This window comes from Mytilus galloprovincialis, chromosome 6 (assembly GCF_965363235.1).
Source record: "Mytilus galloprovincialis chromosome 6, xbMytGall1.hap1.1, whole genome shotgun sequence".
Classification (NCBI taxonomy): Eukaryota; Metazoa; Mollusca; class Bivalvia; order Mytilida; family Mytilidae; genus Mytilus; species Mytilus galloprovincialis.
The window spans coordinates 90,953,947-90,979,353 of NC_134843.1; the positions used below are offsets into that span (position 1 = coordinate 90,953,947).

Genomic DNA, 25,407 nt, shown 5'->3' on the forward strand with positions numbered 1-25,407 from the left:
TATTTGACCTTGGCTTGACCTCATTTTCACGGTTCATTGCTGAGTTTTTCTGTTTTGGTGTGTTTTTCTTAAACTATAAGCAATAGGTCAACTTTATTTGTTGTACGGAAGAATTGTTAGCTGTACATGTCTTCCTGGCATGGTTCATCTGACCTTGACCTCATTTTCATGGTTCATTGGTCAATGTTTATTTTTCTTGGTTAATATTAAGTTAAGGTGACAGTTGTAAGAAAGCTTTATATTTAGGAATATCAACATAATATCAATGATAATTAAAGAAGGGGAGACATTTCAGCATGTGCACTCTTGTTCTAGTTTCCAGACAATATCTTGTGTGTAAGTGTATGGATCTCTCTGACATTGTACCGTAAGGTTCCATATCACAAAGGGAAGGCTAGGAATGAGTTTGGGGTTAACTACCCAAAACATTTAGAAATAAGGAACCAAAAAATAGCCCAAAACAAGCAGTTTTCTAGTTTCCAGACAATCTAGCTGGCTAAAAATTCTCCTAGAATTTTCTTATTTATATGTCATACAACATCTCATTTGTTCATAATGAAATAGAAGTTTTAACCAGACAAAATTTAACCTTTTGTAGGCCAGGAGAGGTGAAGAATTTATCACTTACACCATCAGAGCCACAATATTACATGTACACATTTCCAAGGAATATAGATTCTGTTATTGTCAAGGTTGAGTCTGGAGACAGGAAATGTATGGTGTTGTCTGTTCAAGATATACAGGTAAGTGTTGTCTGTTCAAGATATACAGGTCAGTGTTGTCTGTTCAAAATATACAGGTAAGTGTTGTCTGTTTAAGATATTCAGATAAGTTTTGTCTGTTCAAGATGTACAGGTTAGTGTTGTCTGTTCAAGATATACAGGTAAGTGTTGTCTGTTGAAGATATTCAGGTAAGTGTTGTCTGTTCAAGATATACAGGTAAGTGTTGTCTGTTCAATATATACAAGTAAGTGTTGTCTGTTCAAGATGTACAGGTAAGTGTTGTCAGTTCAAGATATACAGTTAAGTGTTGTCTGTTCAAGATATACAGGTTTGTGTTGTCTGTTCAAGATATACAGTCTAGTGTTGTCTGTTTAAGATATACAGGTAAGTGTTGTCTGTTGAAGATATTCAGGTAAGTGTTGTCTGTTTAAGATATACAGGTAAGTGTTGTCTGTTGAAGATATTCAGGTAAGTGTTGTCTGTTCAAGATATACAGGTAAGTGTTGTCTGTTCAAGATATACAGGTAAGTGTTGTCTGTTCAAGATATACAGGTCAGTGTTGTCTGTTCAAGATATACAGGTCAGTGTTGTCTGTTCAAAATATACATGTTGGTATTGTCTGTTCAAGATATTCCGATAAGTGTTGTCTGTTCAAGATATAGAGGTAAGTGTTGTCTGTTCAAGATATACAGGTCAGTGTTGTCTGTTCAAGATATACAGGTCAGTGTTGTCTGTTCAAAATATACAGGTTGGTATTGTCTGTTCAAGATATTCAGATAAGTGTTGTCTGTTCAAGATATACAGGTAAGTGTTGTCTGTTCAAGATATACAGGTAAGTGTTGTCTGTTTAAAATATACAGGTAAGTGTTGTCTGTTGAAGATATTCAGATAAGCGTTGTCTGTTCAAGATATACAGGTAAGTGTTGTCTGTTCAAGATATACAGGTCAGTGTTGTCTGTTCAAGATATACAGGTCAGTGTTGTCTGTTCAAGATATACAGGTCAGTGTTGTCTGTTTAAGATATACAGGTTGGTATTGTCTGTTCAAGATATTCAAATAAGTGTTGTCTGTTCAAGATATACAGGTAAGTGTTGTCTGTTCAAGATATACAGGTCAGTGTTGTCTGTTTAAGATATACAGGTTGGTATTGTCTGTTCAAGATATTCAAATAAGTGTTGTCTGTTCAAGATATACAGGTAAGTGTTGTCTGTTCAAGATATACAGGTAAGTGTTGTCTGTTTAAAATATACAGGTAAGTGTTGTCTGTTTAAAATATACAGGTAAGTGTTGTCTGTTGAAGATATTCAGATAAACGTTGTCTGTTCAAGATATACAGAGGTAAGTGTTGTCTGTTCAAGATATACAGGTCAGTGTTGTCTGTTCAAGTTGTACAGGTAAGTGTTGTCTGTTCAAGATATACAGGTAAGTGTTGTCTGTTCAAGATATTCAGGTAAGCATTGTCTGTTCAAGATATACAGGTAAGTGTTGTTTGTTCAAGATATACAGGTCAGTGTTGTCTGTTCAAGATGTACAGGTAAGTGTTGTCTGTTCAAGATATACAGGTAAGTGTTGTTTGTTCAAGATATACAGGTCAGTGTTGTCTGTTCAAGATGTACAGGTAAGTGTTGTCTGTTCAAGATATACAGGTAAGTGTTGTCTGTTCAAGATATACAGGTATGTGTTGTCTGTTCAAGATATACAGGTTAGTGTTGTCAGTTCAAGATAGACAGGTCAGTGTTGTCTGTTCAAAATATACAGGTTGGTATTGTCTGTTCAAGATATTCAGATAAGTTTTGTCTGTTCAAGATATACAGGAAAGTGTTGTTTGTTCAAGATATATAGGTCAGTGTTGTCTGTTCAAGATGTACAGGTCAGTGTTGTCTGTTCAAGATATACAGGTTAGTGTTGTCTGTTTAAGATATACAGGTATGTGTTGTCTGTTCAAGATATACAGGTTAGTGTTGTCAGTTCAAGATATACAGGTAAGTGTTGTCAGTTCAAGATATTCAGATAAGTGTTGTCTGTTTAAGATATACAGTTAAGTGACAGGTAAGTGTTGTCTGTTCAAGATAGACAGGTCAGTGTTGTCTGTTCAAAATATACAGGTTGGTATTGTCTGTTCAAGATATACAGGTAAGTGTTGTCAGTTCAAGATATACAGGTTAGTATTGTCTGTTCAAGATATACAGGTAAGTGTTGTCAGTTCAAGATATACAGGTTAGTGTTGTCTGTTCAAGATATACAGGTTAGTGTTGTCAGTTCAAGATATACAGGTAAGTGTTGTCTGTTTAAGATGTACAGGTTAGTGTTGTCTGTTCTGTAACACCAATATACTACTTATTGAGTCAACCACTGATGAAGCCAGACTCTTGGATTTCCCACAAACATGTCAGAAACACAGGGCCTAATATTTTGCTCATTTGTGAGCTCAGATGTGTTTATTTAGAATGAAAATCAATTGTAGATGGGGATAAAGTGTATAAAAAGCAATTATTTTTGATATGGAAAATAAACTAGCTGAAAAATACTATCTAAACAGCCCATATCAACAGAATATTGATTTTTTTTTTGAAAATTGAATTGTATATAAAAAAAGTATAAACTAAAAGTAATATTGACCTTTATATTACAGTGTCCGGTATTTGATTTGGATAAGGATGTAGAATTCTCCGGAACGTACCAGACTGTTACAAAACAAGGAGCTATAACAGTAGAGGTTTGTAAACAATTGTTTTCTACCAGTCAATGTTAAATTACTGAGTCTTTTATTCTAGTTTATATGATAAAAAATATTTTATTATCAATTATACAAGTACATTTTATATACACATTTACAAATAGGATTCAGAAACAAGCAACAAGTGATATAATAGTTATAATTATTAATGCTCAGTATGATTGTTATGCCATACAATGAAAATCTATGTAAAAACTCAGATAAACTTTGAAATCTCATGTAAGGCAAAAGGGACATATTTGCTCTTTTCATTGTCCATTTTCTATATAATTGACAGACTTTCAGTGAGAGGTGTGGGTTTTATACTTTATGTTGAAGGACTCCCTGAGACTTTGAAATGAAGAACACCTAAAAAAAATGGTATTCCTTCAGGTTTTTGTCACAGTGGATCAACAAGTGTGAATAAATTAGTTCAGTTTAATATATAAGCTTAGTACCCTCTCAGAGCAAAACAATACTGTAAATTTAGAAATTAATACGATGTTTTCATTATTGCGAAAAATGATACAGGGTTCTAATAGCAATAATTATGTTGAAATTTTGTATATGAATCAATCAGGATTTTTCTGAATATCGCAAAAATTAAAATCTCATTTTAGTCTAAAATGACAAAATTGCAATAATAAATGCACACAATAATTTCTGAATTTACAGAATATTATATGAATCTGTTGTTTATCATATTTTAGAAAAAGAAGTACATGGAGGAATCTTTCTACATTGTTTTGGTGTTGAAACCAAAAGATTATGAATGTAATGGTATAGATGAAATCCAGCTACCTGGTGAAGAAAGGACTAAACATTTGACACTTAGAGTATATGGCACCATTAGTAGTAAGTTTGGTGAATGAGAAAGTTATACATGATATATATATATAAGTGATATATATATATAAAGTAGTTAAATCTATTCCAAATGTAAACACTTTGCAAGAGACAGGCTCATTATTCATTGTTGAAGCCTGTACAGTGACCTATAGCTTTTAATTTCTGTTTCATTTTGTCTCATTGGCAATCATACCACATCTTCTTTTATTATATACAGACTATCTGCCATGCATAAGAATGTAATGGATTGTTCTATACATCAACTCAAATTTTCATTGAAACTGGTTTGCCAGTCACTTATGCACATTATGCCATATTGAACTAAAAATGAAGACTAGTTTTAGAAGAAGCCAATGTTACTATCCCAACAAGAAAAGGAAATAAAAGGAAAGAGGTTTTGTTTCTGGTAAATGTTGGAAGGAAGATTTTTAAAAATGCAAATATCAAGGTCTTATGTACATATTTTTCAGGTTCTAAGTATTATATTGGTATAGTTGGAGCATTGGCTATATTTGGTGGATTCTACCTGATAGCCTTTATGATTGGATGCTGTTATCATGGATGGTAAGTTGGGTGAAAAATAATATTGAGATCACTTACCCCCTACAAATCTAATAATAAATTTGCCATGTTCTTTATACTTGATATTTAAAAATCGTAAAGAAAGTAAGAAAAAACTACAATTTCCTGCTCATTCAAAAGAATTCAAATGGTTGCTTAAGATGAAATATTAGATTTTTATTACTGAATTTGATGCCCTGATAAGTAGACCCTTTGTAACTAGATTTTTTTTTTTAAGATTGACCTAGACACTGAGAAGCCCTTAATCTTTAAAATACTTAAGTAAACTGCATTATGCCACTTAAATGAATCACTAGATTCTAATTTTCCTGCAATAAAATATATACAGGAATGGATTTTGATATATATTTTGTTATTTTAGACCTAAAAGTAATTTTAAAGAAATACCTCATTCATACTTTATCATCGAGTCTGCAACTTTTGTCACAGAAAGCTTGACATAGGGATAGTGATTGGGCGGCGGCGTAAGCTAACTTCTTTTAAAAAGCTTTATAATTTAGAAGGTGGAAGACCTGGATGCTTCATACTTTGTATATGGATGCCTCATGTTACAAAGTTTAAGTCAGTCACATGTCCAATGTCCTTGACCTCATTTTCATTGTTTAGTGACTACTTGAAAAAAAAAGTTTTTTATAATGTTAAATTGTCTCTTAATATAAGTCATAGGCTAACTATATTTTGTATGTGCATACCTTACAAGGTCCTTATAACCGTCAGACAGTTTTCACTTGACCTCGACCTCATTTCATGGATCAGTGAACAAGGTTAAGTTTTGGTGGTCAAGTCCATATCTCAGATACTATAAGCAATAGGTCTAGTATATTCTGTGTATGAAGGGACTGTAAGGTGTACATGTCCAACTGGCAGGTGTCATCTGACCTTAACCTCTGGTCAATGTTTAGTTTTCTTGGTTAATGTTAAATTTGTGTGACAGTTGTAATAAAGCTTTATATTTAGGACTATCAACATAATATCAATGATAATTAAAAACCAATTGTTCAGAGAACCATTGATGGTCTTTCCACCAGTAATGATTTTTTTTATATGAAAATATTAAAATATGGTTTAAGTGTCAATTTCAGCGTCAAATGACAACTTAATGTACGCTGATTCCAAAAATACGACTGATATTAGATAAAAAAGGGGGAAAAACTCGCAGCAGATGTTTACGTACCCTTTCGACTAAAATTTATGTGTAACTACATGTCGCAACTAACAATTATGTGAAAATATTTTGTCGATATCTTATAAGATTTCTGAAAATAAGAGATAACAAGCCAAAATCAAAAATTTAATCATGACCTTGACCTTGACCTTATTGTCATTTTTTTGGACCAAGGACCTCAAATCAAAAGACTCTAGGTCTTTACTTTATATTGTTAATGAGTTATATTACCATACAACTGATATTAGATATAAAAGGGGGGAAAACTCGCAGCAAATGTTTACGTACCCTTTTGACTAAAATTTATGTGTAACTACATGTCGCGACTAACAATCAGTCAGGGGCATTACTTAAACAAGTAACTTTTAAAATTACCTATATAAGTAATGTTGAAAACGAGGCTATTTTAAAAATTACTTATATAAGTAACTTTTCTAAATATTATTTTTATAGGTGACCAATTATACAAATTTTACTAGTTTTAACAAATTTTTACAGTCATCTGGTTATTTTTCCCATGAAATATAAAATCTAATCCTTCTGAAACACTAATTGCTTTTCCGACGCACTTATCTTTGATATCGACGCGTCTTGGTCAAAGATTGGTCTTTTGGGACTATTAAAATATCGTTTTCCTTCAAAATCTTAAAGGTAGACAGATATAAATAGATAGAAACTTATGAATTAATTAAGACTTGGAAGTTATTTATAATTTGTAACCCAAAACAATTACATGTATTCCTTAAATAAGTGTTATTACTAATTCTTTCAAAGATGTACAAAATAACTTATTCAAGTAACATTTTTGTCATTATTTTTAAAGTAACCTTTTATGTCTATTCTCCTTTCAAATCTTACAAATTCTTAAATTTATGATATAAAATGATGTAAAAATTCATGAAAACTACATTTAGTCCCTGCTTCTATTGAAATTTAAAATAACTCTTTTGAGTAATTTTATATTTTTTAAAAACAAAAATTACCTATATAAGTAATTTAAAAAAGTTACTTGTTTAAGTAACGCCCCTGACTGACAATTATGTGAAAATATTTTGTCGATATCTTATAAGATTTCTGAAAATAAGAGATAACAAGCCAAAATCAAAAATTTAATCATGACCTTGACCTTTGACCTTGACCTTATTTTCATTTTTTTGGACCAAGGACCTCAAATCAAAAGACTCTAACACTTATGGTTTTCCAGTTAAAAATGCATATCACTTATATCAAATATAAAAGGGGAAATAACTCTCATATGGAGTCTCCGGATAGCTTCGGTCAAAATAAATCAAATCATCCTGAGGATATAACGAGCAATTTGGTAAAATAAATTTGTCGGTTTCTTATACGGTTGCGAATATTAAGCGATCACAAGAAAAACAGTGATCGGGGAGATAACTCTTACATTGAAAAGATTTTGGTTACGCGGTGTCAGTTACAAAAGCGTAATAACTGTTCGATATCATATACTATATGTCTAAGCGACATCTTGCAAAATAAAAAAAACTGCGAAGGAAAAAAAATATGGCGGAAGAAAAAAAATAATAATAATAATAATAATCAGAAGAAATCCAATAGGTCTTTCCACGGAAAGGTAGAAAGACCTAATTAAAGAAGGCGAGACATTTCAGCATGTGCACTATTGTTTTATTATTTCCTTGTATTGATATCATAAAATACTACACCTTTTTTCTATTGAAGTGAATTTTGCATATTTTGTGTTTGCAGTCAAAAGAATAGAGGGGTTTGGATAATTGAAGAAGAGAAATCAGGTATTTTTTTTTTAGTTTGCGATGATTTTCTTAATTCTATCTTAAATTTATAGAATTTGGTTGACATAAGAACATGATATAATTTTACAGGTTATTTGGATTTTAATAAAATAAAATTGAGAAAGGAAATGGGGAATGTGTCACAGCGACAACAACCCGACCATAGAGCAGACAACAGCCGAAGTCTACCTATGGGTCTTCAATGTAGCGAGAAGCTCCCGCACCCCGAGGGGTCCTTCAGCTGGCCCTTTAAAAAATATGTATACTAGTTCAGTGAAAATGGATGTTATACTAAACTCCGAATTATACACAAGAAACTAAAATTAAAAATCATACAAGACTAACAAAGGCCAGAGGCTCCTGACTTGGGACAGGCGCAAAATTGCGGCAGGGTTAAACATGTTTATGAGATCTCAACCCTCCCCCTATACATCTAGCCAATGTAGAAAAGTAAATGCATAACAATGCTAAAACTCTTTACAGACATGTATTGAATATTGGTGAAGCAAATGTAGACATATTCTCAAAAGAATCGAAATGAACTTATCTTTATTAATTCTGCTTATTATACATTGATATAGTGTTCTAAGGTGACCTACTGATTTGTAGATAATCACCATTACTTCCTAACTCTTTGGTGAGTAGCTCTACTCGGTATTTTTGGTATCTCAACTTGAGGAAGTTTTTTGGCTGTTTCTCATCAGGGCTATCATCATTTAATGAGATTGTGGCCAGAAATGATTGATTGATTGTTGGTGTTTTAACAACAATTTTAATTTTTTATTCACCTTGATTTGATTTCCAAGAACAAATAATGTGAATATTAATTGGTAAATAAATAAAAAAAACAAGTGAATTTAAATTTTCTAGAAGCTGAAGAAGAGACAGAAGATTTACTTAACAGAAGTAACAGGTTACCAGGATCATATGGGGCAACTACAGGTAGGAAACTTTATATTTAGCTTCATTGTTAAGTTTTGTGATTAAGTAATTCTTTGGGAGATCTAGAAGTAGCATTGGTACATACCGTAGAAAGGCTTGTATAGTCCGTGGTTTTATTCTCCAAAATTGGACCTTCCAGAGGGGGTGCGGACTATAGAGTACTATAAGCAAGAAATAAGAGAACAAGTTTAATTTCGCGGGCGAGGTGATTTGTTTACGTTCAGCCATCTTTGTTATTTATTATTGTAGAGGACGCTCACATCATTTTTCAAACTAATAATTTTAACTCATCCATATTAATAAGTTATTTCTATTCAATATCAAATTAATACTGATAAATATAAAAACTAAACCTTTGATTACAAATTTCTCTTTTCTTTTCAATGCATTGGTTGAAATAAACTGGTATCTGCTTGATTAAAACAATACAAACATAGTAAAAAAGACAACTGTAAACCAGCTTAGAATTTGTAAACTACGAAACATTATCGGTTATTGTTCATTCTGTTTTGGTGTTTCATACTGACTAATATGGTTTGTATTAGCTTAAGACCCTTCAAACATTAATATGATAGATATATTAAAGACTGTTTTACAAAAGGATGGAACTGTTTTACTTTCAAAGTCGTATAATTGTGGTATCTGTCATGTACGGATTTCAACTCTCACCAGTTAATTTCTTCTTTTACACATGCTTTTTAAACTTCCTGTTTAAACATACACAAGTTTCTAAATTGTTTTTTAATTGAATTAAACTTATTTTAACAATCATGAAGCTTTCTAGAATCATTTACAAGCAGTTTCAGCTTCTGTTTGATGATGGTTTTCCCAAGAAAATACTGCTAACGATCGCACAGGATTTGAAATTACCGGAGTTTCATTAGAACTTTTCTAACAGTTTCAAAAAGTTTTTTTACCTAAAATTTTGTGGGGAGAAGGGACTGTGAACTATGTTCCAGTGCGAACTATACAAGCCTTTCTATGGTAGATATTCATTACAACACAATTTTTTAAAATGCTGTTTGGTATCACGTTAATGCAGGCACAACTTATTGCTGTTTTGAAAATGTTGAAGTCTAGCTTTGTTTTACTAAAATTACTTTGTCATAACAGGTAATGAGAGTGATGTGATGGATAGATCTTTACATGAGATACAGACACCCAGCAATATTACAGTAGACACAGATTCTGTAGATTCTAGCATTGATTTCCTGCCTGATGCTGACAAGGAGAAGGATGTCTTCAGGACTAAGGTAAGGACACCGAGTAATACTACAGTAGACACAGATTCTGTAGATTCTAGCATTGATTTCCTGCCTGATGCTGACAAGGAGAAGGATGTCTTCAGGACTAAGGTAAGGACACCGAGTAATACTACAGTAGACACAGATTCTGTAGATTCTAGCATTCATTTCCTGCCTGATGCTGACAAGGAGAAGGATGTCTTCAGGACTAAGGTAAGGACACCGAGTAATACTACAGTAGACACAGATTCTGTAGATTCTTGCATTGATTTCCTGCCTGATTCTGACAAGGAGAAGGATGTCTTCAGGACTAAGGTAAGGACACCCAGCAATACTACTGTAGATTCAGATTCTGTAGATTCTAGCATTGATTTCCTGCCTGATTCTGACAAGGAGAAGAATGTTTTCAGGACTAAGGTAAGGACACCCAGCAATACTACTGTAGACACAGATTCTGTAGATTCTAGCATTGATTTCCTGCCTGATGCTGACAAGGAGAAGGATGTTTTCAGGACTAAGGTAAGGACACCCAGCAATACTACTGTAGATTCAGATTCTGTAGATTCTAGCATTGATTTCCTGCCTGACGCTGACAAGGAGAAGAATGTTTTCAGGACTAAGGTAAGGACACCCAGCAATACTACTGTAGACACAGATTCTGTAGATTCTAGCATTGATTTCCTGCCTGATGCTGACAAGGAGAAGGATGTTTTCAGGACTAAGGTAAGGACACCCAGCAATACTACTGTAGACACAGATTCGGTAGATTCTAGCATTGATTTCCTGCCTGATGCTGACAAGGAGAAGGATGTCTTCAGGACTAAGGTAAGGACACCCAGCAATACTACTGTAGACACAGATTCTGTAGATTCTAGCATTGATTTCCTGCCTGATGCTGACAAGGAGAAGGATGTCTTCAGGACTAAGGTTAGTGATTATCATACTAATTTTTCCATCTGATTTTAATGCACCCAGCGTACAGGAGGGGACATAAAGTTTTACCCTTGTCTTTCTGTCCGTACTTCCCAAATTTGGTTTCTGTTCTCTAACTTTAGTTTCCCACTACCAAATGTTATGAAACTAATACACAATGCTTATTACAACAAAACACAGATCAATTTTGAATTTTGGTAGCATCACTTAAATTGTTGTAGAGTTATGTCTCTTTATAAACGGAAAAATTGCTGAATTTTTAGTTTCCTTTTTCGATTTTAAGTTTGCCTCAACCAAATGTTATGAAACTGATACACAATACTTATAACTATAAACAAATTTGGGTAGCCTCACTTTTACCGATTTTCAGTTATGTCCCTTTTTAACTTTATATGATCTGTAAGTTGAGGCATCATCTGTGTCCCATGGACACATTCTCCATTTATTTTATTTTTTTATTGTTTTAAGAATGAAACATGTCTATGAGTTATGTGTTGGGGTTTTGAAAAAGTCACAAAAGGGGGAAAATGAAGTGATTTTTGTTTCTGTTATGATATGATCCTTTTAGGGACCTCAATTTCTTTGTAAACACTTTTGATAAAAGAAAAATGTATCTTGGTATGACAGTCATATGCTATATTTTTCATGATTTATAATAAGTTTTTCGTAAGAATCTCATATATTTGTCTTTCTACACAAATAATAGTAATTATAGACCTGAAACCTCAGAACTTAGTGTAAAGTTGACTAGGTCAGAAACTTTTAAGAACTGCGCAATTAACCCTAACTAACCATTCCCCTTTAAAAAAAAGCCAGAAACAACAACAATTAAATACTACATTTGTGAATGTACAGAAGAATTGAAATTATTCTAATTGATGTGCATGTGTATAAATTAATGTATTTGAAATGAAAATCTACAACAAAGCATCTATTTCACAACAGAGATATTTTAGATATTGTGAAAAAGATATTTCAAAAGTTTATTGCAATAGTCTATTGCAATATTTGCCACTGAAGTTATTGGTATTGGGTAAGTACTGTACATGTAACACAGTGATTTGGTTAGTTGCCACTGAAGTTATTTGTATTGGGTAAATACTGTACATGTAACACAGTGATTTGGTTAGTTGCCACTGAAGTTATTTGTATTGGGTAAGTACTGTACATGTAACACAGTGATTTGGTTAGTTGCCACTGAAGTTATTTGTATTGGGTAAGTACTGTACATGTAACACAGTGATTTGGTTAGTTGCCACTGAAGTTATGTGTATTGGGTAAATACTGTACATGTAACACAGTGATTTGGTTAGTTGCCACTGAAGTTATGTGTATTGGGTAAATACTGTACATGTAACACAGTGATTTGGTTAGTTGCCACTGAAGTTATGTGTATTGGGTAAATACTGTACATGTAACACAGTGATTTGGTTAGTTGCCACTGAAGTTATGTGTATTGGGTAAGAACTGTACATGTAACACAGTGATTTGGTTAGTTGCCACTGAAGTTATGTGTATTGGGTAAATACTGTACATGTAACACAGTGATTTGGTTAGTTGCCACTGAAGTTATTTGTATTGGGTAAATACTGTACATGTAACACAGTGATTTGGTTAGTTGCCACTGAAGTTATTTGTATTGGGTAAGTACTGTACATGTAACACAGTGATTTGGTTAGTTGCCACTGAAGTTATGTGTATTGGGTAAATACTGTACATGTAACACAGTGATTTGGTTAGTTGCCACTGAGGTTATTTGTATTGGGTAAGTACTGTACATGTAACACAGTGATTTGGTTAGTTGCCACTGAAGTTATTTGTATTGGGTAAGTACTGTACATGTAACACAGTGATTTGGTTAGTTGCCACTGAAGTTATTTGTATTGGGTAAGTACTGTACATGTAACACAGTGATTTGGTTAGTTGCCACTGAAGTTATTTGTATTGGGTAAGTACTGTACATGTAACACAGTGATTTGGTTAGTTGCCACTGAAGTTATTTGTATTGGGTAAGTACTGTACATGTAACATAGTGATTTGGTTAGTTGCCACTGAAGTTATTTATATTGGGTAAGTACTGTACATGTAACATAGTGATTTGGTTAGTTGCCACTGAAGTTATTTGTATTGGGTAAGTACTGTACATGTAACATAGTGATTTGGTTAGTTGCCACTGAAGTTATTTGTATTGGGTAAGTACTGTACATGTAACACAGTGATTTGGTTAGTTGCCACTGAAGTTATTTGTATTGGGTAAATACTGTACATGTAACACAGTGATTTGGTTAGTTGCCACTGAAGTTATTTGTATTGGGTAAATACTGTACATGTAACACAGTGATTTGGTTAGTTGCCACTGAAGTTATTTGTATTGGGTAAATACTGTACATGTAACACATTGATTTGGTTAGTTGCCACTGAAGTTATTTGTATTGGGTAAGTACTGTACATGTAACACAGTGATTTGGTTAGTTGCCACTGAAGTTATTTGTATTGGGTAAGTACTGTACATGTAACACAGTGATTTGGTTAGTTGCCACTGAAGTTATTTGTATTGGGTAAGTACTGTACATGTAACACAGTGATTTGGTTAGTTGCCACTGAAGTTATTTGTATTGGGTAAGTACTGTACATGTAACATAGTGATTTGGTTAGTTGCCACTGAAGTTATTTGTATTGGGTAAGTACTGTACATGTAACACAGTGATTTGGTTAGTTGCCACTGAAGTTATTTGTATTGGGTAAGTACTGTACATGTAACATAGTGATTTGGTTAGTTGTCACTGAAGTTATTTGTATTGGGTAAGTACTGTACATTTAACATAGTGATTTGGTTAGTTGCCACTGAAGTTATTTGTATTGGGTAAGTACTGTACATGTAACACAGTGATTTGGTTAGTTGCCACTGAAGTTATTTGTATTGGGTAAGTACTGTACATGTAACACAGTGATTTGGTTAGTTGCCACTGAAGTTATTTGTATTGGGTAAATACTGTACATGTAACACAGTGATTTGGTTAGTTGCCACTGAAGTTATTTGTATTGGGTAAGTACTGTACATGTAACACAGTGATTTGGTTAGTTGCCACTGAAGTTATTTGTATTGGGTAAATACTGTACATGTAACACAGTGATTTGGTTAGTTGCCACTGAAGTTATTTGTATTGGGTAAGTACTGTACATGTAACACAGTGATTTGGTTAGTTGCCACTGAAGTTATGTGTATTGGATAAGTACTGTACATGTAACACAGTGATTTGGTTAGTTGCCACTGAAGGTAATTTGTATTGGGTAAGTACTGTACATGTAACACAGTGATTTGGTTAGTTGCCACTGAAGTTATTTGTATTGGGTAAGTACTGTACATGTAACACAGTGATTTGGTTAGTTACCACTGAAGTTATTTGTATTGGGTAAATACTGTACATGTAACATAGTGATTTGGTTAGTTGCCACTGAAGTTATTTGTATTGGGTAAATACTGTACATGTAACACAGTGATTTTGTTAGTTGCCACTGAAGTTATGTGTATTGGGTAAATACTGTACATGTAACACAGTGATTTGGTTAGTTGCCACTGAAGTTATTTGTATTGGGTAAGTACTGTACATGTAACACAGTGATTTGGTTAGTTGCCACTGAAGTTATTTGTATTGGGTAAGTACTGTACATGTAACATAGTGATTTGGTTAGTTACCACTGAAGTTATTTGTATTGGGTAAATACTGTACATGTAACACAGTGATTTGGTTAGTTGCCACTGAAGTTATTTGTATTGGGTAAGTACTGTACATGTAACATAGTGATTTGGTTAGTTACCACTGAAGTTATTTGTATTGGGTAAATACTGTACATGTAACACAGTGATTTGGTTAGATACAGGTCAAAAACTATGAAATTAAAAATCGGAAGACCAATCTTTTTTTTTTCGCACAAAACATAATTATTGAAAAATAATTTATATGATAATCTTATTTTGACAGACTATTTTGTTTGTTGTTGACCTTGCAAGAAAAAGTAGGAAAAAGGTAGCAAAGAGTTACAGTTTATTTTGCAGGTAAAATATATAATATACTTATTTTATAACCTTAACTTGCTTTGGTGTATAGAAATTGACGGTTATGTTTCTTCTATTGGTTAAGTTAAGACTGACTGCTTTTGAAAGAACTCTAGATTGAAACACTTAGCATTTATTTATTTTTATATTATTTATGTTTATAGATTTAGGCAAAATTATATTTTTTTTTCATATTTGATTTTTCTCATCACTTTGCGTCCGTCGTCCGTCGTCGTCGTTGTCGTCGTCGTCGTCCAGCGTCTTCTGTTAACTTTTACAAAAATCTTCTCCTCTGAATTTACTTGGCCAAATTTTACCAAACTTAGCCACAATCATCATTGGAGTATCTAGTTTAAAAAATGTGTCCAGTGACCTGGCCAACCAATCAAGATGGCCACCATGGCTAAAAATAGAATATAGGGGTAAAATGTAGATTTTGGCTTATAACTTATAACTTATAGCTTATAGCATTTAGAGCAAATCTGAAAGGGATTAAATTCTTTATATAGTCAATATTTATCTGCCCTGAAATTTTCAGATTAATTGGACAATGGGTTGTTGGGTTGCTGCCCCACAATTGGTAATTTTTAAAGAAATTTTGCTGTTTTTGGTTTTTATCTTGAATATTAGTATAGATAGAGATAAACTATCAACAGCAATAATGTTCAGCAAAGTAAGATTAACGAATAAGTCAACATGACCTAAATGGTCAGTTGACCCCTCAAAGAGTTATTGCCCTTTATAGTAAATTTTCATTAATTTTTGTAAATTTTTACAAAATATTTTCGTCTGTGTAACTAAAGGGCCAAGTTTATTATAGATAGAGAAAATTGTAAGTAGCAAGAATGTTCAGTAAAGTAAGATCTACAAACACATCACCATCATCAAAACACAATTTTGTCATGAATCCATCTGTGTCCTTTGTTTAATACATGTATGCACATAGACCAAGGTGAGCGACACAGGCTCTTAAGAGCCTCTAGTTTGGTTTTTCTAAAGTCTGCGTACAAACCTTTCAATTATATTGACCATTTGAATTAGTTATTTATGTTCACTCACAAACCATGAAAATTTTATCCTACAAAAATAAGAATGAATCCACGATAGCTTTTTAATGCTTTAATTAAAAGACAAAAATTAGTTAAATATTATTCATTATTTGTACATTTCCTTAGTTTTTAGAATAAGTCAAAAAAGTATTATAATATAGTTTCTGCAAGAACAAATCTGACCAGATTAATATTGCTCATAATTGAATTCATATGCTTCTATCTATCTTGAAAGCTGAAGTAATGAAAAGGCAACACAAATTCAAAGAAAAATGTTTCAAAATGCTGTAATATCTTTGCTTGCAGAAATTTAGCAGCTATTTCCATTTTCTATGGCCTTGCAGTACTGCAGTTGGTGTTAACATATCAAAAGGTATACAATGCATGGACTATGGTCATCTCCACACACTAGCCTTATTTTATCATACATTTTTTGTACATCACATAAGTATATCATACTATAACTATGATATATGACACATTACATAAGTATACAATATAATAACTGATATATATAACACATCACATAAGTATACCATACTATAACTATGATATATGACACATCACATAAGTATATCATACTATAACTATGATATATGACACATCACATAAGTATACCGTACTATAACTATGATATATGACACATCACATAAGTATACCATACTATAACTGTGATATATGGCACCTCACATAAGTATACCGTACTATAACTGTGATATATGGCACATCACATAAGTATACCATACTATAACTGTGATATATGGCACCTCACATAAGTATACCGTACTATAACTGTGATATATGGCACATCACATAAGTATACCATACTATAACTGTGATATATGACACATCACATAAGTATACCGTACTATAACTATAATATATGACACATCACATAAGTATACCATACTATAACTATGATTAATGACACATCACATAAGTATACCATACTATAACTATGATATATGACACATCACATAAGTATACCATACTATAACTATGATATATGACACATCACATAAGTATACCATACTATAACTATGATTAATGACACATCACATAAGTATACCATACTATAACTATGATATATGACACATCACATAAGTATACCATACTATAACTATAATATATGACACATCACATAAGTATACCATACTATAACTGTGATATATGACACATCACATAAGTATACCATACTATAACTATAATATATGACACATCACATAAGTATACCATACTATAACTGTGATATATGACACATCACATAAGTATACCATACTATAACTATAATATATGACACATCACATAAGTATACCATACTATAACTATGATATATGACACATCACATAAGTATACCATACTATAACTATAATATATGACACATCACATAAGTATACCATACTATAACTATAATATATAATAAATGCATGCCCAGCATCAAATCGTCCAGTAATCATATCTATACCTACCTTTGGTGGATAATTGCCTTGGTGGGAAAAATATGCTAATTACCGGTAATCATAAGGTAAAAGTCACATCAGCAATTAATAGACTGAAGTTTTGGGAATTTTTTCCTCCTGACTTATGTAACATGACAGACTTTACCATCTTCATTGTAGTGAACACATAAATCTGTTTCGTCTAAGTACAAATCAATATTGATTGTAACTCTGCTTATGCACCCATTGTGCTTCTGTTATCTTTATACTTTGTCTTAGTAACAGAATTTCAAATGCTTATTATATTATGGAAATTTAGCTTTTATTGTTATGTTGAGAATGTCATCTTTGTGAACAGAGAGTTGATTTTAACTTTCAACTTTTCTGCTTATATTATTTGACTAACAAAATGTATAAAAAAATATGTGTAATGATTGGTTTTTAACACCTGAAAAGTGAAAATTTTCCCTTGTTTTCGCGGTTATAACATAATCACCAAAATAAATTCCGCCAATTTAAAAGTGTACATGCAAAGGTATTGATTAAAGTTTTGAATTCGCCAAAATAATAACCACCAAAATATTTCATATACCTTTTTCAATGAAAATCGCGAAATTTTACACCCACGAAAATAACCTGCTATACAGTAATACATAAATTAAATGTACATACAATGTGCATTATTCCTCCCGTATTATATGTAATATTGATAATTGAATGTTTCCTCTGGTTTCTCTGTAGGTACTGAATGTAACAGGGAACCAGGACATCTGTTACTATAACTTTGACTGTGCCCATCCATTAGGTGCACTCACATCCTTCAACAATGTATTCAGTAACGTAGGATACATACTACTTGGAATTCTATTCTTAATTTTGGTGGCCAGAAGGTAAGATGATGATATATAAATAACAACACCTGTAACGTTGTTATGTACATGACATCCCTAAACTAAAAGTAATCTGTAAAAGACAATAATGACTGGACATTCAGTATAATAAATTAAATAACACATAGCTGAGAGGGTGATAGAGCAGATTGCTACCCCGAGAAAACATTGTCAACTGCGGAGAAGCCAAGGTTGACAATGCTTTTTCAAGGGGTACCAATCTGCTCTATTACCCTCTCAGCTATGTGTTATTTAATTTATTATACTGAATGTCCAGTCATTATTGTCTTTTACAGATTACTTTTAGTTTAGGGATGTCATGTACATAACAACGTTACAGGTGTTATGGTGTTATAAAAACAACAAAAGTTAAGCAAGAAGTTTTTTTTTATTTTGAAAGTCAAATAATAAAATCTGAACCAAAACCTAGAGCTTAAGCCTTATTTTAATTACTTGATGTAAATTTAATTTATTGTCCTTTAAATTATCGATTTTTTATTGGTCTGGACGAGAGGGTAACATTCAAAAAAATTGTCACACGCTCAGCCATGTGATAGAGTAAATTAACACCCTCATATTAGCTAATCAAAATATGGCATTTTAACATGAAGTATATTAAATAATATTATTACATTGGTTGCAATGAATTACATTGATTTCCCAATTAAATAAAAACCGATAATTTCACATGTGAAATAAACGTGGTTATTTCACTCTCTGATGTCATACAACAATAGGCGTTGTCAAGACGTCGATAACGTCGGATCAAAACAAATTGTCAATGCGTAGGAAAAAGATATAGTTCCTTACATTTTCTACATTAATTTCATGAAAAAAAAGCCATTTGCCAATGTAATAAAAAGAATAACTAATCGTCGTATTTGAATATCAAAAATAAGACAACTTGTGACCGAACGCCGCTATGGATTAAACTCGTGCTGCGCACTCGTTTAATCCATGCGTCGTTCGGTCACGCGTTGTCTTATTTTTTGATATTCAAATACGGCGATTAGTTATACTATAATTATTACATTGATTGCAATGAAAAGCCAGGATTTTAAAGTGAAATGAAAACTGATTAGACCATACCAAAAAAAATATTTTTTTTTTTTTTTAATTTTTCAGATAAATGTTCAGCAAATTTTTTTTCAATTTTTGTTTTAATCTGATGCCCAGATTTATTTAGGTGTCTCATTTATTTCAAGGCAAATTATAATAAGCCCTTAACATAAACTCAACCTGTACCCATACCTGACCCTAAATCTTACCAACAACACCTGACCATTACTGGGCAAAAAAAAAATCAGGAAAAAATTGATTGGAGAATCAAAAAAACAAAGAGCCTGTAATTCAGTGGTTGTCATTTGTTTATGTGTTACATATTTGTTTTTCGTTAATTTTTTTTATATAAATAAGGCTGTTGGTTTTCTCGTTTGAATTGTTTTACATTGTCTCATTTGAATTGTTTTACATTGTCTTATGGGGGCCTTTTATAGCTGACTATGCAGTATTGGCTTTGCTCATTGTTGAAGGCTGTACGGTGACCTATAGTTGTTAATGTCTGTGTCATTTTGGTCTCTTGTGGACAGTTGTCCTATTGGCAATCATACCACATGTTCTTTTTTATAATACATTAATTTGGTGTGGTCTAACTGAAAGAAATCCTGTAGATTTCACTGCTTCCATCATTCTACAATAGATATTTTCTAGATGATTTCATTGACATTGCATCAAAACAAAAATAAAAAGTTTCTTGCTTTTTTTTTACCTTATTTACATTTATATCAGTAATGAAAACTTAATAATATAACTATACATTAAAAGTAATCTGTCATGGATTAAAATAAAACCCTTTGTAGCTCACCTGGCCTGAAGGGCCAAGTGAGCTTTTCTCATCACTTGTCGTCTGGCATCGTCGTTAACTTTTTACATTTTGAACTTCTTCTAGAGAACCACTGAATGGAATGAAACCAAACATGGCATTAATTTTACTTATGAGGTGCTGACCAAGTGTTGTTACTTTGTAGCCGATCCATCATCCAAGATGGCCCCAGCAGGGGACTTAGTAAAAATGGGACCCTATGGGAAATGCATACAAATGACTTCTTTTAGAGAACCACTAAATGGAATGAAACCAAACATGGCATGAATGTTCCTTATGAGGTGCTGACCAAGTGTTGTTACTTTGTAGCTGATCCATCATCCAAGATGGCCACCAGCGGGGGACCTATTTTAACATAGGTCCCTATGGGAAATGCATACAAATGACTTCTTTTAGAGAACCACTGAATGGAATGAAACCAAACATGGCATGCATGTTCCTTTGAGGTGCTGATCAAGTGTTGTTACTTTGTAGCTAATCCATCATCCAAGATGGACGCCAGCGGGGTACTTTGTTTAACATAGGACCCTATGGGAAATGCATACAAATAACTTCTTTTAGAGAACCACTGAATGGAATGAAACCAAACATAGCATTAATGTTCCTTATGACATGCTGACCAAGTGTTGTTACTTTGTAGCCAATCCATCATCCAAGATGGCCACCAGCGGGGTACTTTTTTTAACATAGGACTCTATGGGAAATGCATACAAATAACTTCTTTTAGAGAACCACTGAATGGAATGTAACCAAACATAGCATGAATGTTCCTTATAACATGCTGACCAAGTGTTGTTACTTTATCCAATCCATCATCCAAGATGGCTTCCAGCAGGGGACTTGGTTTAACATAGGACCCTATGGGAAATATATACATTAAATGTCTTCTTTTAGAGAACCACTGAATGGAATGAAAGCAAACATAGCATAAATGTTCCTTTCTTAATGAGGTGCTGGCCAATTGTTGTTACTTTATGGCCAAATTTTATCTTTTTTTATATGATTTCAAAAACCCAAGTAGAATCAGGTGAGCGATACAGGCTCTTGAGAGCCTCTAGTTTCATAAAACATTGCAGTGTTTAGTGTAGAAGAATGTTTATCTTCAAAATTGTAATATATCATAAACATAAATTCTTAAACTAATGTACTTCTAGACTTTACAATTATGACAATGTTATAATTACAGAGATGTTATTTATAAAAAGGCTGTCCAGAATGATAGAAAAATAGGCAAGGTATGTAAAACTGTAAAAATGATAGGTGATCAAATAGGCAAGGTATGGAAAACTGTATGAATGATAGGTGATCAAATAGGCAAGGTATGGAAAACTGTAAGAATGATAGGTGATCAAATAGGCAAGGTATGGAAAACTGTAGGAATGATAGGGGATCAAATAGGCAAGGTATGTAAAACTGTAAGAATGATAGGTGATCAGCTTGTAAGTAAAGATTGTTTTACAAGATAGAATTTGAACAAAAATATACATTATTGGACCTTTGTTTTGTTTGATTTTGAATGTATTTCCTGATTGTTTGTTTTTAAAAAAAAATGCTAAATGACTGCAAATAAATCTGGGAATATCTTGAAAGATAGAAAGATGAAATTACAAAGTGCATTCATAATGCTTTGATAATGTGAACTTAAGTGGAGAATCCAAATCAGTACAGTTTGGGTGAAGGGGGAAGGTAACCGGTCAAATAAATATAAACTCCGGAGACAAAAATTGATATAATATGAAAATAGTCCATAGCAAATTACATCCATATTGTGACAAGAACAGGTTAATGTGATAAAAAAAACATGAAAATCTGTTTCCTTTGCACTTAAGGGGACCACTTTAATACATGAAATTACAGATATCGAACTCCTATGACTAGATATATATAAGTAGATGTGGTATGAGTGCCCATTGAGACAACTCTCCATCCAAGTCACAATTTGTAAAAGTAAACCATTATAGGTATAAGACCTTTGAGAGAAAATTACTGTCAACTGTCATATGTTTGAAGTCAATGAATATTGATGGCGGTTACTTTTCAGATTGGGACTTTTAATAAAATGAATTGAAAGAGAATTGAGAAATGTGTCAATGAGACAGAAAAAAAAATTGGGAAGATAACTGTTTTGTATTTCAAGCTTTGACGACATTAATTGGTGATTTGATGGTCGCAAAATAAGTTTACCAAATTGTGCTGTAAGAGCTTTAAATACAAAATTATTATCTCCATACAAAGGAAACTGACAGAAAAAAGCATCAAATCAGACATTTAAAACCTGTCATGTGTCATCTGTGCTTGCATGTACTTTTGTATAGCAACAACTGTGAATATATATGCTATGAAAATTGGTGATTTTATTTAATTAAAATGAATAACAATAACAATATTAATGTTGCATTAAAATTAGAAATATTATGTAAAATAGTTGTATATATATATATTTATGTAAAGAGAGAGAGAGAATATTTTTCTGACTTTTATTTTGTTTTTATTGTTTTCAATCTTATAAACAATGGAAATCTTTTGTGTACATTTAATAAACTAGTATAAACATTAATGTTTTGCAGGAGTTGGGTATACCACAACACTTTGGATTGTTTTATGCCATGGGATTAGCTTTAGTTATGGAAGGATTGATGAGTGCTTGCTATCATGTTTGTCCAAATTACTCCAATTTTCAATTTGGTAATTTTCATTTAATTAAAAAAAGATATATAAAAGACAATAAAAGGTGCCTCGGTTTTCTTGTTTCTTTCAAGTTTGTATACATCTCCTGTATGAACTTAAGTTCTTAAATTTATCTTTTAAGGAACAGAAAAAAGTTATACTTGTCATACATTTTATACAGAAGTTTTGAAACTTGGGAGAAACCAGAAAAGCTCAAATGCAATAAAGTAAATGTCTTGAATAAACATAAATGAAGAAAAAACAATATTTAAAAAAAAAAAATGTTACTTTTTTCTTCTTTTTAATCAAAAAACCATCTATAGTTGTGTTGTCAACGTATATTTGTTCCACCTAACAGAAGTGTATAATCCCCAACCCTTGTACCAACTACGTATATAAGGTGAACTATACACTACAAAATACGGTACTGACTTGGGAATGAAAATTGGTCAGAAGAGCAAACACATCAGCAAATTTGTTTCTTTTTATAATCAAAATTTAACAAGAAAGAGGTTATCTAGCATGATAGAGGTAATTTTTTCTTTCCATAAAGGCAAATTATACAGACGTAATTTTGTGTCTATATTTGAACCATCAGCCTATGCATCAAACTATAGTTTTCTAACATGGTAGATATTGCCATCACTTGGTGTCCATAGTTGTTATTTTGTTCAAATCTTCTCCTTAATAGGAACCACTAGACTAAATACAACCAAATTTAATCTGAATAATTCTAAGGGTATCTATTATAAAGTTTGTATAATTTATTTCTGTCAAAAATGGTGGTATTTAGTACATACAGAACATTAGTGTAAAATGTATGTAATTCTTTAAATCTTGAAATCTATAATATTGATTTATGCTGCCTGTATGATATGTGTCTTGCTCATGAACAATGCTGTAGGAGAATATATAGTTTAGCAATATGAGGTTTAACTTTATAAATAGTCAACTGATCAAAATTGCCAGTGTCCCATTTAAGTGTTAAATCATCAAATTTTCCAGCCATTTGGAAAAATCAAATTGCATATACAAAATCCTTAAAATGCTGGATAAATGCTTTTATTGCTCTTGTTCTTATTGTTCCTTATAAGATTAAGGGTTAAAATAAGAATTTGTTGCAGTTTACTAATGTTCAAAATGGAGTTATTATTTTTAGTTCGTCTATAAACAATTTTGTTGAGTAAAATTTTTTAAGATATTTTTGTTTTGTATTACCCGTAATTGTTATGTTTTTATGTCTTTTCTTTACAGATACATCGTTTATGTATATTATTGCCTGTCTATGTATGTTGAAGATTTACCAATCCAGACACCCAGATATCAGTGCCAAAGCTCATACTTCTTATATGTTTATGGCCTGTGTTATATTTATTGCTGTGATAGGAGTGGTCAGTATACAATAGATTATAGATGTTGAGTTGAAACAGCAATCCAACAACATAATAAAGCTGAAAAAAAGGAGATAAAATATTTTGTAAATAGTTCAACTTCATATAACAGGCAGAACATATTCCAAAATCTCAAACTTTTAAGGTTTAAAAGATAGAAACATGTGAATAGTTAAGTTTCGCTATGAATAAAAGGAGATGTGGGGTATACAGCTTTGAGACAGTGACCTAACATACAAAATCACCATTAGACAATGAAAGGGCAGTACGGTGTTGGACAAAAGACAGGTGTCGAAACTTCGAACCATTAAAGGTTTGTAAAAAAATCAAGAAACAGAAACAATCAAAATCTTCTATCAACAATTTTTTCTCTAATTACAAGATATCAAGATATGATAACTAGTTTGGGAAAGGCACATAAATATTTGCAATGTTTATATTAGTAGCAAGCTATTTTTTATGCCCACTCTTGCATTGGCATTGAAATTGAGTGTCTGTCTGTTTGTATGCCCCAAAATTAATTTCCATTCTCTTACTGAAGTTTGTACCATCAAAATATTATGAAACTTATACACAATGCTTATTACCACAAAATACAGATCACATTAGAATTTGTGTGGCTTCAATTTTACTGTTTTTCAGTTATGTCCATTTATGACTTTGCAAGCATCATCTGTGTCCCATGAACACATTCTCCATTAATTTAATCTTAATTTTCTTATTTAGGTAAAAAACAATTCTAAAATGCAAGATATTTATTTTTCTGTATACTTGATATATGCATGTCACAATATCTCACTCCTTCTCATTGTATTAATTACTTGCAGTTACATGGCACCGAGTCATTTTGGATAGTGTTTAGTACAATCTATATGGTGGGAACACTTATAATGAGTGTGTACATATACTACATGGGAAGATGGAAGCTAAATAGAGAAATATTTATACATACATGGGTACAGATTAGACAGAATTGTTTCATGTGTCCTCGTCCAATGTACAAGGTTTGTTTTATATTGTTTTATGTGTCCTCGTCCAATGTACAAGGTTTGTTTTATATTGTTTTAAGTGTCCTCGTCCAATGTACAAGGTTTGTTTTATGTGTC

At 32.2% G+C, this 25,407-nt stretch overlaps 1 protein-coding gene across 1 annotated transcript in view; it reads left to right on the top strand.

Annotated features, from left to right (window-relative positions):
* Positions 1-25,407, top strand: part of LOC143080685 (SID1 transmembrane family member 1-like) — a 44,075-nt gene that overhangs the window by 8,656 nt on the left and 10,012 nt on the right. Inside the window, exons 5-18 of the mRNA XM_076256668.1 lie at positions 599-743; positions 3,356-3,439; positions 4,150-4,294; positions 4,759-4,852; positions 7,764-7,807; positions 8,678-8,749; positions 9,863-10,002; positions 14,910-14,983; positions 16,339-16,405; positions 18,213-18,361; positions 21,430-21,478; positions 22,811-22,928; positions 24,165-24,301; positions 25,129-25,305. Coding sequence (XP_076112783.1) covers positions 599-743; positions 3,356-3,439; positions 4,150-4,294; positions 4,759-4,852; positions 7,764-7,807; positions 8,678-8,749; positions 9,863-10,002; positions 14,910-14,983; positions 16,339-16,405; positions 18,213-18,361; positions 21,430-21,478; positions 22,811-22,928; positions 24,165-24,301; positions 25,129-25,305 — 1,495 coding nt within the window. The remainder of the gene's footprint in view (positions 1-598; positions 744-3,355; positions 3,440-4,149; positions 4,295-4,758; positions 4,853-7,763; positions 7,808-8,677; positions 8,750-9,862; positions 10,003-14,909; positions 14,984-16,338; positions 16,406-18,212; positions 18,362-21,429; positions 21,479-22,810; positions 22,929-24,164; positions 24,302-25,128; positions 25,306-25,407) is intronic.